General features: G+C 52.6%; 1 protein-coding gene across 6 annotated transcripts; it reads right to left on the reverse strand.

The window, feature by feature from the left end:
- Positions 1-175: 175 nt before the first annotated feature.
- On the reverse strand, positions 176-15,332 carry foxn1 (forkhead box N1). Of its 6 annotated transcripts, XM_023843948.2 has the most exons (11): positions 15,177-15,332; positions 14,614-14,737; positions 13,239-13,389; positions 7,134-7,302; positions 6,229-6,564; positions 5,866-5,955; positions 4,594-4,724; positions 4,073-4,169; positions 2,074-2,281; positions 804-1,223; positions 176-724 (listed from the first exon to the last, which is right to left on the reverse strand). In XM_023843948.2, the coding sequence occupies exons 4-11, from the start codon at positions 7,239-7,241 to the stop codon at positions 369-371; spliced, it is 1,746 nt and encodes a 581-aa protein (XP_023699716.1). In that variant the 5' UTR covers positions 7,242-7,302; positions 13,239-13,389; positions 14,614-14,737; positions 15,177-15,332; the 3' UTR covers positions 176-368. The 6 variants fall into 6 exon arrangements, with proteins under 6 accessions (XP_023699716.1, XP_023699698.1, XP_023699706.1 ...); XM_023843930.2 differs by lacking the exon at positions 14,614-14,737; XM_023843938.2 differs by lacking the exon at positions 15,177-15,332 and having other exon boundaries at positions 14,614-15,121.
- Positions 15,333-15,547: the final 215 nt, after the last annotated feature.

Consider the following 15,547-nt stretch of genomic DNA (forward strand, 5'->3'; position numbering starts at 1 on the left):
GCTGAGGAAACATCACATGTCCGTGTTACTAGGCACACAGGTTACTGGTAACATCCATGACATCAAGAATATGTATTTTAGTTTTGTATCCAAAAAAAAGTGAGCTATTGTATTTCTCCTGTACAGTCTATCTGAAAGTAATATTTAGCTGGAAAATGACACTAAGAAGCCGTGAAACATCAGAAGTTGTTTATTTTCTATTTGCTTGATACATTCTGTGCTATGAGGCACACAAATGGGAAATATAAAAAACCATACCGCCCCCTTGTGGAAGTGCTGCTGTGCTGCACTCGTCTTTTTAATACTAACAATGTAATAAAAATGCGTAAAGAAAGGACCATAGGCCACGTGGTTTAGCAGTGATCAGTCTATTGTGTGATGGTGATGGGTGCTGGTGATGGATGTGATGAGTTTTGCCTCCTGTAAGTCCCGCTGGTGCCTGGGGAGTAATCGGACCCCCCGGTGCTTCGTCCCATGGCTGCGGGAGGAGGGGTTCCCGGGACGCAGCAGTCCAGGTTGGTGAAGGTGGCGGAGTAGAGTCCCGAGATGAGCACGGTGGACGGGCTGCCGTTTTCCTGTGTGGGGAGGTCACTCACAGCCCCAGGCTCGCCTGCTTCGGAGCCTGCAAAGTGCATGCAGCTGCTCACATGGGGTGGCGAGGTGGCCATGACCAGCAGCGAGTCGGACGCCAGGCTGTCGTCCTTTAGCTCCTCCCAAAGGTGACCTGCAAGGGAAAATCCAAAAGTTATGGTTTTGTTAAACCTAACCCTTAATGCTTATCTCTTAACGTTAACCCCACACACCATGCAGCTGGAGGTCGGTGAGGCTGGGGTTCAGCGCATCGACGTCATTGCTCGGCTCGCCCTCCAGCAGCAGTTCCTGCATGCTTTGGGGGGTTCCATTATTCGCCTGTAGGGCGGCGCTGTAGGGAAGGTGAGTTTCCAGCATACAAGGTCGGCTTGGGGGGTAGTATGGGAAGGCACTGTGCTCAGGGGGATGATGATGCAGATGCTGGTCATCAGGCGGCCATGGGGACCGGCTTTGTGGGGCTTGAGGAAAGGTGGAGCCCTGTTGGGAATGTCGTAAGGCGTGGCCTGACAGCCTCTGCTGTAGGGTGGGGAAGCAGGGTGACACTCCTCTTGGGAGCAGAGTCTGACCATAACTGTGCGCTTCAGTGAGTTTCCACTTCTGCGGTCGCTCCCCAAGGAGGCGCTCTAGCTCCTCTGGGAACAGACACAGAGAGGCAGTCAAATCATTGAGGAGAACATTGCTAAATGTTACCATAATAATGATATCGCATAAATACTGAAACAACAAACTGACAACAATGAAGAATGTACCACTAAACACTTCTACTGAATTTGCTGATTCTGCAGAATCAGCAGCCCTGTCGATGACCCATCACATCGTTTCCTGTAAGTCAATGCTCTGCTCTCTGTTCCCTGCCTATGTCTCATATGCTGCACTACCACTCTGTGTTACAGACCTTGTGCTCTGTCATACTTTAGTTCGATACTCTGGCTCGGTATTCTTACTCGGTTCTCTGGCTTGATTTTCTGCCTCGATACTCTGCTTCGGAACTGCAGCTTGATACTCTGGCTTGATGGTCTACTTTGATGCTCTGGCTTTATATTCTGGCTTGATACACTGGTTCCCAACTCCAGCTTCATACTATGTTTTGATACTCTGGCTTGATGCTCTGGCTTGATATTCCAGTTCGATGCTGTGGCTTGATGTTTCGGGTTAATATTCTGACTTGATACTTTGGTTCGAAACTCCAGCTTGATACTCTGGTTTGGTACACTGTCTCGATGCTCTGGCTTTGTATTCTGGCTTGATACTCTAGCTCAATACTCAAGCTTGATACTCTGGCTTGATACTCCAGCTTAATCCTCTGGCTTGATGCTCAGGCTTTGTATTCTGGCTTGAGCCTCTGGCTCGATACTCTGCTGTGTCCAAAGCTACACTAACATCTCTTGTATGACACACTGCTGACATTAGAATACTTTCTATGCTAACACTGTGTTGGCTGGTCCCCCTCCCCCATGAGTTCCTGAGGTCCCCCTCACGCACCGGGCCGCGCCATGCTCCTGCGCACGGTGTGTGGGTCTTTGCGCCTCCACTTGTGCAGCTCCTCCTGCATCTTCTCCACCTTGGTCGGGTTCAAGGCCCACAGGCAGCCCTTGCGGGAGGTGCCGCCGCTCTTGCTCTCCACCTTCTCGAAGCACTTGTTGAGGGACAGATTGTGACGGACTGAGTTCTTCCAGCCATCAGGGGCCGTCTGAGGGAGGGAGGGAAGGAAGGGAAGAAGGAAGGAAGGTTGGAAGGAAGGAAGAGTTGGAAGAGAAAAGTGCCGGAGAAGGTCTGTGCCTTAGAGCTTCAGAAAAAATGCCCAGGTGTTTTAACACTGAAAAATTTGCAGACCATGAGATACAGGGATTGGGTGGAAGGACCCACTGAACAAACAGAAACCAAACACACAGGCACACACATTTCATGCCACGTGGCTGCCCCCCCCCACCCCCACTCAGGACTTGAGGTTCCCTCACTTTCCCAGAGCTGATTTCTCAGCAGGTGGGCTGCACTCCTCCCCTAAGACGTTTCACAAAGCAGGTAACCTTACAGCATGGCTTCCCTGGGCTTGTTCTCGGAGGCCTCACTCCCGTCCCGTAACTCACACTGAAACCTCCTCTGACCTTTGCTCCACCAGCCTCTGTGACAATACTGAACTTCACTAAAAGCACCTCAGGCGTCTGTGTCAACTTCCTGACAGCGTCTGACAGCCCAGCTAAATTACTTTCATAGCACACCTTCTCTCCTGGCCCAAATGCTTCGCATTTTATCTCCCCAGACAGTCGCCACACTTTAAACACAGCAGGGCTTTTAAAACATCTGCATGTGCGACATGCTGATCAGTGGCCTACAAAGAGGCAGTAATGAGACCTTTAAAGACTCTGGAAGCTCTTACCAGATAATATCTACGAAAGATTTTCACATGAAAGCTGAATGATATAGAGAATCATGTTCTCTGTCAGGGACCCTGAGTGTTGCTACAAGCCCACGTCCACCTGCCTGTGGATGCAGAGCTGAGCCGGACAGCAGCTCCATGCACGGCCAGCGACGGCACGGAGCCTTGATGGGCACGGGCTGACAGGGCATTCGCTTTAGCGGGGTTCAGCACCAATGTACCCAGGGAGGGGCCTTCGCCAGGAAACCACTGACATTCAAATACACGGCCCCTCCGCAAGACACACCAGAATCACCGCGTGTCTTCTCACTACGCCAGTGTTTGCCAATCCGGTAGGTAGAGACCCACAGACAGTCCATGTTTTTGCTCCCTCCCAGCTCCCGGTAGTGGGGCTGGCAGTACAGGCATTGAGGGAGGTGTCTGCTGAGGTGATAGACAGACAGACGGATGGGCGGATAAACAAATAAACAGACAGTGTACACGCAGACGCTTCAGTCCGGCACTAGGGGGAGCTTTGACCCAGGGTCCCTGTCAAAAAAGAAGCAGATGGGTTGGACAGATGGATGCAATGAATGGATGGATGGGATAAATTAATGGGAGGAATGAATGGATTGAACGGATGAACATGTGGGATGAATGAATGGACAGATGAATGGTTGAACAGATGAACAAATGGACGGGATGAACAGAGTGATGGGATGAATGGGTGGAGGGGATGAAATTATGAACTGATGGACAGGATGAACAGACAAGGAATGAACAGATGAAAGAAATGAATGGATGGATGGAATGAACAGATAAATAGTTGGACAGATTGAAAGGATGGAAGGCTTGAACAAATGAATGGATGGACGAAGTGAACAGATGGATGAATGGACAGGATGAATGGATGGACGGGATGAACGGATGGACGAGATGGACAGGATGAACGGATGGACAGGATAGGCAGATGAATGGATGGATGGGCGGTTCTGAGACAGACCGCTTACACATACACCCCCCCACCCCATTCCTGGACACACCTCCCCTTTCCCAAACATGCCCCCCCTTCCCACACATGACCCCCACCCCCCATTTACTACACGTCAATCATTTCAGCTTTACCTTGAAATAGGGGAAGTTCTCTGTCATGAAGCTGTAGATCTCGCTCACTGGGAGGCTCCCAGTCTTGCTGTTCCTCAGTGCCATGAAGATGAGGATGCTGCAGGGGAAGCAAAGGACAAGCACACTAGCACCCCCTATAGGTAGGGCTGATTTTGGTTTGTCATGGGAAATGTCTGACTACTGTGCATAAGGGGGTAAGGTAAGCAGTGAGTTGCTTCTCCACTGTTTTACTTGCTTGCAAGGAAGGGGGTGGGGTGTTTGGAAGGGGGTGGGGGGATTCCCAGCTCTAAATCACACCAACACGGGAGGAACTCTTTTACGCTTCATGACATGCCCCACAGATGGCGCTGTCCTTCCAACACCTTCACATTGCTCAGCCCAACTTCTCCTGCATAAGCAGCTTTGTGACAGGAACTGCCCTTTCGTGTTCATACTACAGGCATCATGTCAGTGACAGTATATGGGTGTTTTATAGCAGGAGGGGAGGGGCGTCTGCAGGGTCTGGGATAGACAGAGTGTACCTGTAGGAGTAGATGGGTTTGGGGTAGAGAGTGTGCAGCATGGTATTGTGGGATATGGCAGGGGCAACGCGCTGGAAGTTATACTGGGAGCCTCTCAACGGTGCTGCCTGGGAGTAGAAATCCACCGGGACCTGGGGAGAGCAAGTCACACACACACACACACACACACACACACACACACAGAGAGAGAGGGGCACACAGGTGTTCATGTACTGGCAAAGATTTATGACACTCACATTTTTTAAAAGCCATTCCTGAATGACGGGCAGCAGGCAGAGGGCTGGATGGCGTATCTCCTGGATGCTGGGATCCAGGCAGGTAAGGGCAGCACCATGGTGTGCCTGCCTTGCTTATTGTTTTAACCCAGCTTAGCTCCCCACTTTAGGGGCTCCTTTGGGGCAGCCTGTTCCCCCTCCCCCACCTGGAGGAAACCAAGCAGCTGAACATCCATGACCAGAGCCTGGGACAGCGTGGGGGCCGTGAGAGACCTGGGCAGGGAGCTTCCTGGCAGAGCTGCGTGCTGGCTGCCGTGCCTGCGGGTGCCTGTCCCGCGGGGGTGTAAACATTCTGGCAGCACACCGTGCACGTGTGTGTTTTCACAAGGATGTGTACTGTGCCTTTTTTCTTCACGTAAATGCACGTCTTAAATGTTCTGACATAGATTAGGTGCAGCTGATCACGCTCTAAAAATTTTGAACAATGGAAGCCCCAGCACAGAAATAACACGACCTGGGACCTGACAGTACCTTCTTTATGCAATTCCTTTTTTAAGAGAACCCCAGCTACTTGACCCATTAGACAGATGGCTTTTACTGCAACAGCAGCCCCTCTGCAGTGGGACAAACCTTAGACTTCTTGGTGGAGGGTCACCATGTCCCACTGACTGGTTTAACCCATTAGTCACTGATAGCTAGTCACCATTATTTCTGTTGGGTTACAGCAGACCATGGTATCATCTGCTGTTGTCAGCTGTGATCTCTGTTGTATATGGCACATACACTGCATTACACTGCATTGTGCCAGTTAGGGCCTGTCGGGACATAGCACTGACATATCGACATTTGGACCGCGCCATTGGCCATGTTTTGTGGGAGTTGCTGCATAGGTAAACAATTGCAGTGTACTTGTTAGAACCAGTCAATATAATCATGCCCACTGGTTGTAAAGTCATGTTTTCCCCAACTACCAACAAGTGGCACCGTAAACAGTGGTCCACCAGACGAGTTCGGGGCCCTCGTGTCAGAGGCCGGTGAGGGTGTCCATCAGTCTTACCTGTTCCAGGGGGGGTAGGGAGACAGTGTTTATCTGGGAGGGGTAGCATGAAGACTCCTCTGGAGCATCCATAAATTCGCCTTCCTCTCCCTGATGCGTACAGAGAGAATATTGTGAGGATCGTCCAAGAAGGTCCCACACTTTGCCTTTACTGCCCCCCCCCAAACTCCACTGGCCCGGCCCTCAGTTCCAGCTGGTCCTACTCCCATTTAGGCCTTTGCCCCCCCGGCATACCAGCTAACCTTAACCCTTCCCCTTTCCCCCCAGGTAACCCTAACTGTAAGCTTCCTCCAGCTAAGCAGCATTCCTCCTCTGCTTCAGCATGACCTCCACAGCCCCTGACCTCTCCTCCCCCCATCGTACCACGGCCCTAGATGCCTGCAGAACAGATCCCATGGATGGAGACCAGGATCCTGGGCTGTTGGCCTGGTGGTGCTGGGGCTGTGTGACGGGGAGAATCTCATGGACCTCCATGCCCTGGTAGAGATCCAGGGGCTGCTGGAAGCCCGGGGGGTCACTGTACTGGCGACGGTAAGGGTGGAAACGCCGGGGCTCCCCTGGCACCGGCTCCTGGATGCCCGTGGCCCCATCACTGCTGTGCCGGCGGAATCTCTCCATAGCCACCACGTTTGGCCTGAAGATGGCATTGTCTGTCTGGCTCAAAGCCGAAGGCCTATCCTCAAGGCCGTGCTTCTCGTGCTATCGAAAGACATCATTAAATTGGAGGCCATCAGGCAGGCAGACAAGCTCAAGTTATTAACCAATGTCAAGATCAACTGGACTATTTAGTTTATTATGGGATCAACAGGGCAAAGTACTAAGAGAATCACCACTGCATCACCACTGCATCATCACTGTACTGCTAACAAGACTCCATAGGAGAGATCAAAGGTGAAGAGTTTATCGCTTGATAGATCCATATTTATAGCTGAGATTATTCTGATAAATGTTGCTTAAGTATGTGCAGTCACACAGCTGATGCCCACCAGGCATAATTAATTAGCCTAAAATCATGTGATTAATGGCTCCATGAAGAAGATGCCCTTTGGGCATAGTTTTTCTTACAGGTCACGTGTCCCAGAGGTATTCAGGTATTTGAGTCTGAAGGCAACAAGGCAGCCCCCCTCGTGGGACCCAAACCAACACCCTTCAGGGTCCATGTGCAGATTTGCAGCACTGCTCCAGCCAAGCATCATATACCACAGCAAGAGCTCCACAGAACTAAAACCAGTACCAGTACCATTACCAGAACCAGAACGACTGCTTACCGCCTCAGTCTGCACACAGGGAGATGTTTGCAGAAGACCAGGCTGGGGTGAGTGGGGGCTCTTTTCTGCCCTGGGGGAAAAGGTGGTTTCAGGGGGGTCATTGGACATACTGGCCACCGCAGAGCTGCTCTGGTGAAGGTGTGGAGCCAGGTTGGGGTCCGAGGGGAGCCTGCAGCGAGAGTTCAAGCTCGGGTCACATGCCAAACCTTCCAACAGGACCAACCCTAAGCTTGGCCTACTAGCTGCTCTGGATCATGGATGTATCATGTTACACTGAATCCATTAGCCGCTCCACCTCCTCCATCTGAGAGTAGAGGTGTGGGGGGTGGGGTGGGGCTTCCAGGAAAGGCCTGCCATGCCAGTGTTTTATCCAAATGCATCCGACTGCTCCGTCAGCCACGAAGCTCATTAAAACTGGCAACAGACCGTGACAATGAGGTCACCTGCAACCAAAGCCAGGACAGGAATGAAAAGGAAAGCCGCCGAGGTGATGCAGATGGCTGCTATCTGTCTGCCATATCTCACCGTGATCTCAGCACCTACTTTGGCCACTGGAAAAACGAGCTGAGAGGGAAGGACAGGAGGCCTCCAGTCACTGCCAGCACTGTGAGGAATTCTGCCCCAAGACTGATCCTTGTTACTCTTGATGTGCCTGTTAATTGATTTTTTAAATATTTGTTTTTCCCTTTGGTTGCCATGGTGCTACAGCTTTCACCAGGAGATTTAGTCCTGACATAATCTCACACCGATGGCAAATCAGTGCCCTGTTCACTCACAAAGGGTAGCATTGTCTATTGACTGACAGTCACACAGCAGTACAGCAGTGCCCTCCACCCAGACACCCCACAAACATGGGTGACACGCAGGAAGAGGTCACCACCGGAGGGCGCCACCGTTTCCATGAGCTGCAAAAGCCCAACAGTCGTCTTTTGGTTAAAAAAGTAGAATTGAAACTAGCTCAGTAATAATGAGATAAGCGATTGTTTCAGGGCGTTCGGGTTTCAGCCGAGTCTCGCGTTTCCTCGTCCGTGATGATTCTGCGAGGCTTGAATATTCGGTTTGTTTCCCCGACGTGTCCAGACATTTCCCCCCCGCTCATCCCTCCCCAGCACAACACTTGACTGGCATCTCAAATGGGCTGTACGCACCCTTTATTTCACTTTTCATCAAAGGCAGAGTTCAACAAACTGGTGTTTTCCTTTTTCTTCTTATTCTTCCCTCCATTGGTTTGGGGTGTGAGTATCATCTCCGCTAGCAAAATAAATACTTACTGAAGTGTCATGGCAGGCTTGCCGCTGTCTGGGTTGACTAGAATTTCCCCGGCTAATTGAAAATGCTTCATCTAGAGCGCAGATCGAGGTTTCGTGTTCCTCCTTGGTGCTCCCAGCCCTCCGCGTGTTGCGTGGGGCCACCTCGGAGCATGTGGCATGGCCACCTCGGCGTGTGTGGCGTGGGGCCCCCTTGGAGCGTGTGGCGTGGGGCCCCCTTGGAGAGTGTGGCGTGGGGTCCTCTTGGAGCATGTGGCGTGGGGCCCCCTTGGAGCGTGTGGCGTGGGGCCCCCTTGGAAAGTGTGGTGTGGGGTCCCCTTGGAGCATGTGGCGTGGGGCCCCCTTGGACGTGTGGCGTGGGGCTCCCTTGGAGTGTGTGGCGTGGGGCTCCCTTGGAGTGTGTGGCGTGGGGCCCCCTTGGAGTGTGTGGCGTGGGGCTCCCTTGGAGTGTGTGACGTGGGGCTCCCTCGGAGTGTGTGGCGTGGGGCCCCCTCGGAGTGTGTGGCGTGGGGCCCCCTCGGAGTGTGTGACGTGGGGCTTCCTTGGAGTGTGTGACGTGGGGCCCCCTCGGAGTGTGTGGCGTGGGTCCCCCTTGGAGTGTGTGGCGTGGGGCCCCCTTGGAGTGTGTGACGTGGGGCTCCCTTGGAGTTTGTGATGTGGGGCCCCCTCGGAGTGTGTGGCGTGGGGCCCCCTTGAAGTGTGTGACGTGGGGCTCCCTTGGAGTGTGTGACGTGGGGCTCCCTTGGAGTGTGTGACGTGGGGCCCCCTTTGAGTGTGTGGCGTGGGGCCCCCTCGGAGTGTGTGACGTGGGGCTCCCTTGGAGTGTGTGACGTGGGGCCCCCTTGGAGTGTGTGGCGTGGGGCCCCCTCGGAGTGTGTGGCTATGTGGCAGGATCCCACTCCGTATCTGACTTCCTGGTGATGAGGCCTTTGACCTCTCTGGCCCAGACTGTCCCAGTTCAGGTCCAATCATGATGTTAAAGCTTATTACTAGGAAACATATAGTAGTCAGCTGGATTTCCACCACTGGGAGTCTGCTATCCCCACAGGGGGGGCACTCGCGAGCTCTCCCACGACCCCTGGTAGCTGACGCAAATGATTATTTGGTCCCACCCACCCACTTGCCTGCAGTGATATGCTGAAAGCCTACTCTGGAGTGATCCCTGGATTTACGACTTTCTTCAGGTTTCTTCTGGGGAGTGCAGCCCAGATTGGATCCACTGGTGACAATTAGTTCCTGTCCCCCTTCATTTGAAGAAGGGGCCAAGATGCCTCCTGGGGCTACACACCCCCCACAGCCGAGCCCAGACATGCTCAGTGCTGCACCTGCCTCACAAGCAGCCATGCGACACAAACAGGTGCTGGGAAATATCATTTCCTACTCTTTCTCCTCCCTGCTCCCCCTCCATTCCCTCTCCTCTCCCTCTCCTCTCCCTCTCTTTTCCGCTTCCTTCTTCTTCCCTGTCTGCTCCCTTTATGCTCCATCTCCACCCCCTCATTCTGCTCCCTCTCTCAGCTCCCTCACTTCTCCCTCTCCACTCTCTCTAGGCTCCCTTTCTCTGCTCCCTCTCTGCCCCCCTTCTCTCTCTCTCCACTCTCTCTGCTCCCTCTCTGCTCCCCCTTCTCCCTCTCTCCATTCTCTCTGCTCCCCATTCTCCCTCTCTCCATTCTCTCTGCTCCCTCTCTGCTCCCCCTTATCCCTCTCTCCATTCCTGTCTGCTCCCTCTCTGCCCCCCTTCTCCCTCTCTCCATTCTCTCTGCTCCCTCTCTGCTCCCCCTTCTCCCTCTCTCCATTCCTGTCTGCTCCCTCTCTGCCCCCCTTCTCCCTCTCTCCATTCTCTCTGCTCCCTCTCTGCTCCCCCTTCTCCCTCTCTCCATTCCTGTCTGCTCCCTCTCTGCCCCCCTTCTCCCTCTCTCCATTCTCTCTGCTCCCCCTTCTCCCTCTCTCCATTCTCTCTGCTCCCTCTCTGCCCCCCTTCTCCCTCTCTCCATTCTCTCTGCTCCCCCTTCTCCCTCTCTCCATTCTCTCTGCTCCCTCTCTGCTCCCCCTTCTCCCTCTCTCCATTCTCTCTGCCCCCCTTCTCCCTCTCTCCATTCTCTCTGCTCCCTCTCTGCTCCCCCTTCTCCCTCTCTCCATTTCTGTCTGCTCCCTCTCTGCCCCCCTTCTCCCTCTCTCCATTCTGTCTGCTCCCCCTTCTCCCTCTCTCCATTCTCTCTGCTCCCCCTTCTCCCTCTCTCCATTCTCTCTGCTCCCTCTCTGCTCCCCCTTCTCCCTCTCTCCATTCCTGTCTGCTCCCTCTCTGCTCCCCCTTCTCCCTCTCTCCATTCTCTCTGCTCCCTCTCTGCTCCCCCTTCTCCCTCTCTTCATTCCTGTCTGCTCCCTCTCTGCTACCCCTTCTCCCTCTCTCCATTCTCTCTGCTCCCTCTCTGCCCCCCTTCTCCCTCTCTCCATTCTTTCTGCTCCCTCTCTGCTCCCCCTTCTCCCTCTCTCCATTCTCTCTGCTCCCTCTCTGCTCCCCCTTCTCCCTCTCTCCATTCTCTCTGCTCCCTCTCTGCCCCCCTTCTCCCTCTCTCCATTCTCTCTGCTCCCTCTCTGCCCCCCTTCTCCCTCTCTCCATTCTCTCTGCTCCCCCTTCTCCCTCTCTCCATTCCTGTCTGCTACCTCTCTGCCCCCCTTCTCCCTCTCTCCATTCTCTCTGCCCCCCCTTCTCCCTCTCTCCATTCTCTCTGCTCCCTCTCTGCTCCCCCTTCTCCCTCTCTCCATTCCTGTCTGCTCCCTCTCTGCTCCCCCTTCTCCCTCTCTCCATTCTCTCTGCTCCCTCTCTGCCCCCCTTCTCCCTCTCTCCATTCTCTCTGCTCCCTCTCTGCCCCCCTTCTCCCTCTCTCCATTCCCTCTCTGCTCTCTCTCCAATTTTCTCTCTGCCTGTGTAATTACAAACACCAAAAAGCTGCAGAAGTACAAATCATGTAAAATATGTTAAATTATATGCAATTTAAATTCCAAAAGCATCTGCATCAGTCAAGAAACTGAGGGACAGACAGCACTGATGACATCACCTTTGCGTGTCCCCACAATGTGATAAAAACCTGTTATTTTGATGTTGTGGGGATACACAAACCTATAAATGCCAAAAGTCTCGTATTTTGTTTGGTTACTTATGGTTAGGGTTAGGGCTAGATAGAGGTTAAGGTTGTCATTTTGTGATTAGTTTTTCCCCATATAAATGAATAGAGAGTCTCCACAAAGATATACGGTAATTGCAAACCTCTGTGTGTGTGTGTGTGTGTGTGTGTGTGCGTGCCTACACGTGTGTGTGTGTGTGTGTGTGTGTGTGTGTGCCTACACGTGTGTGTCAGCCTTATTAAGCTAATTCCTCATAAAATGCTGTGTTGAGTAATAATCTTCTGGAACAATCTCAATGAAAGTTCAGGTTTCCACGAAAAAGAAAAATAGTACAAGTATGAACACACATCACGGCAACCTGTGACACGCAAGGCAAGACATGCAAATCGACAACGGCTGTCGTTTTCATCATGGGAAAGGAAAGGAAAGGAAAGGAAGAGAATGATACAGGCCCTTTTAGTTTGGGGGGTGGGGTGGTCAGAGCAAGTTACACACCAATGGGAGGCCAACCAGGAGGGTACACACATACACACATACACACACATGCAGCTATGCATACACACATACACACACACACACATGCACACACATGCAGCTATGCATAAACACACACACACACACAGAGCGGCACCTCAGACACATTAAAGCACCAAATCCAGCCCGATCACCAGCCAGGCAGCGCAGTGTAAACATGGCAGGCAGTCCTGCAGGAGCCATGATCCAAGGCCCTGTCACCTATCTGAACCACTTATTGCCTTGACTTTTCCAGACTGACATGCCCTAAGGATTCAGAAGCGTGCAGCTTTGACACCCCAGGCTGTAACAATGAAAGATAACAAGCTGTAATCTGCCCGTATCGATGGCCCAGCCAGACCACCACAGACAGCGCATTCATCTCCGCAGCGAGCCAGGGCTGACCACGGCCACTCAGGCTTGCCCACTCGTGAATGTTAGCCTTGCTAAGAAGCGCGTGTCCTGTGTGCGACCCGCAGCCCGCTCACATTTTTGCTCCCTCCCAGCTCCAGCTCCTAAGGCACCTTTTCGGTGTTTTTCATTGGCTGGGAGCCGGGTGCGGATGCAATGTGGTCTGTCTGCGGGTCCATCAGGACTGGGTGAAAAACACTGCATTACGGCACTGCTGGCAGGTCCTGTCGCGTCAGCTCACCCTCCCCCCCCCCCCTCACTTTAGCAGCAAAAAATTAGACAGAGCCCCCGGGACACATTCGGGAAATGACTCCCTGCCTGCCTGTCAGGTGCTCTGGCTGACGGACCCTCTGATATGATCACTGTCTGTGCAGTACCTGCCCCTCCGCCCCCCGCCTACACGCTCACTGAGGCGAATTTCACCGCGGAAATGCAGCCCGGGCGGAGGTGCAGGTGGGCCCGGCGGACAGGTGATGAGGAGAGCCTGAGTGCTGAGGCTACTGCTGATAGGCTCCCTAACATCCCTCCATCCTGCCAGCGGACGTGCGTGAGGCCCAGAAGAGTCTCTCCTCATCCAGCTCTGTCACCACACACCTGACCCATTCAGAGCCGAAAGGAACTCAGGTGCAAGAGAGAGGCGTCCCGGGGTTCAGGAACAAGCCAGGCAATCAGCGCAGGAGCAAGAGAGAGGGAGAGAGAGAGAAGGAGAGAGGGGGGAAGAGAGAAGGGGAACAGCGGGATGCTGACGACGGGCTCATCGGCACATTGTTTTTAAAAAAGTCACACATACCCAGACGCGACTTGGAGACGTATCCAATACAGCGGTTCCGTGCTGAGGGCTTGTCGTCAGGAGGAATCCATGCGCACACGCCCCCAAAAGACCGAGAAGATGCCCGCGGGCGGGGGCCCTATCCCTCACGCTACCATCAACAGTCTTCAGTCTGCGGGGTGAGAGGAGAATTAGGCAGCTGGATACAATCCATGATCTTTTATACAGTACAACTGAAAGATAGTACAGAGAGAGAGAGGGGGGGGGGGGGGAGAGAGAGGGGGAGAAAGAGAGAGAGAGAGGGGGAAGAGAGAGCGCAACAGGTAAGAGAAAACTCTACCCTTCTGGTGACCCAAAGGAGCAGTACCTGTCCGGGGTACAGACCATTCATGCCATGATCCATAACACACGGAGAGCAAAGGAGTAATGAATGACCCTCAAACTGCACAGGGTGTGATTGCACGATGTCACAGCTGTGCACACGTTTTCACGTAGGCGCTTCTGATGGGCGGAATGGGATTATTTTCCTATGACACTGAGCCCTGCGGCCACACTTGACAGGTGACGTGCCCCCGCTCACCCTGCAGGATTTTAGCAGGCTGCCTGCGCAGAGCTCCCTACACAGACCAAAAAGCATGAAGTCGGTCTCAGCTTTTGACGATACGGCGTAAGGGACACAGACGAAACACGACCGCGTGTTACGGCTGCTGCAAACGTGGCTGCGTGGTAACATGCTGCGCTGTGATGTACCTGTGGGGTTTTGTTCCTTTAGTAGGTATGTTGCCAGTTAATTTTCTTTGATGTGTTTTTCCGTGTTGATATTTTTTTCCTGGGGATCGCGGATAGCCTAAGGCCCCGTGGCATGGATTCAAAAATGGTGCTGGAACATAACTGAGCACACCTGTCCTGTCTACAGTAAACAGCTGCCAATCAGTGCCCAGGTGTCACGTCACAGCAGCTTACTAAACGCAATCAAACAGCCGGGGTGAGTGGGTGACCAAATACCAGGCGTGACGGGGCAGGCAACCCCCGAAATCATGTGCACGGAAGTTCACTGGAGGACCTAGGGACAGCAGGAATTACACTGGAGCAACGCTGAGCTATGCAGGGACAGTAGGAGCCAACGGCTGGTGCTCTTCTAATCCCTAAGGTGTCTCTGCTGCTAAACCCTGAGACTGAACAGCATTGGCAGAGCAGCAGCGAATGGTCAAAGAGTACATTGTCTTCAGAGGTATTAGCCAAATTAACCAAGTAAAATAACCGATCAGGTGAATATACAAGGTAAAATACCTGCCTGGATTAGTGATTATCGACAAATGAGGACGAATCTAGCTGTATACAGAGACAGAAGTTTCCTGGAGAGAGACACCATATTTAGCAAGCGAGGAACGCCCACCTCTGATTGGAACAGGCCCTGATTTATGGCTCCGTGTTTAAATCCAGGCTGCAAAAGTCTTGCTGGAGCTGGATTTACAGCTCAAGGTGTCAGGTGTGGTTTCATCACATTTCTCCAGCAGATGCTTTTTCCATCAAAAATATGTAAGAAAATAATGAATTATACTTCAGGGACGGATTTGGGCATGTTTTCTGAAAAACTTCATTACCATGTGTACAGAATCTTATCCATTCATAACAGCCCAGTGAAAACACACAGGTATAGTTTGCATTAATGCCAACAGTAGTTTAACAAAAGCATTGTGTAAGCAATTATGGTTGACATGCGCCTTTGTTCTGATCCCTTTAAGAATGTGATGCAATGAAAACAAGCTGTTAAGACAAGAAAAAATACCACAATAATTAATACTTTATGCTGCCTGCCAATCATATGGGTAACTATATTTATGCAAATATGCATGAGCCATGAGTTTTGTGGCAAGCAAATGCAGTCCCACATTAAACAGCAGAATGCTGTCCTACATAGAGATGCTTACAAACACAGAGCAGTGGTGACATGCTTACCCGCAAATCTGACGGGGATCGTCCTTCGACGCAGAGATCCTCAGAGACGCGCGCGAATGCAGTGTGCTGACAGCAAGGCACCGTGGAACAGAAGCAGCGGATCGTCACCGAGGTGCTTCCAGAGGCCACCCAGAGGGACGTGGCAAGCTCCAGAGATGCTGGGAGGCGCTTGTAAGCCAATCATCTTCCAACCCCCCCCCCCCCGGAACACCACCTGCTGCTTTTAGAGGGGAATCAGCCCCACCTGGACTGACTTTCCACCACATGTCATTGCCCGGAATGACACACTCTTCCCAAACTGTTTCACACTGTTTCTAACCACTTGGATCATCTCAAACCAGTTGTGGGATTCTCTGCTTGGAATTCCTGTC

Source organism: Paramormyrops kingsleyae, chromosome 17 (genome assembly GCF_048594095.1).
Source record: "Paramormyrops kingsleyae isolate MSU_618 chromosome 17, PKINGS_0.4, whole genome shotgun sequence".
Lineage (NCBI taxonomy): Eukaryota > Metazoa > Chordata > Actinopteri > Osteoglossiformes > Mormyridae > Paramormyrops > Paramormyrops kingsleyae.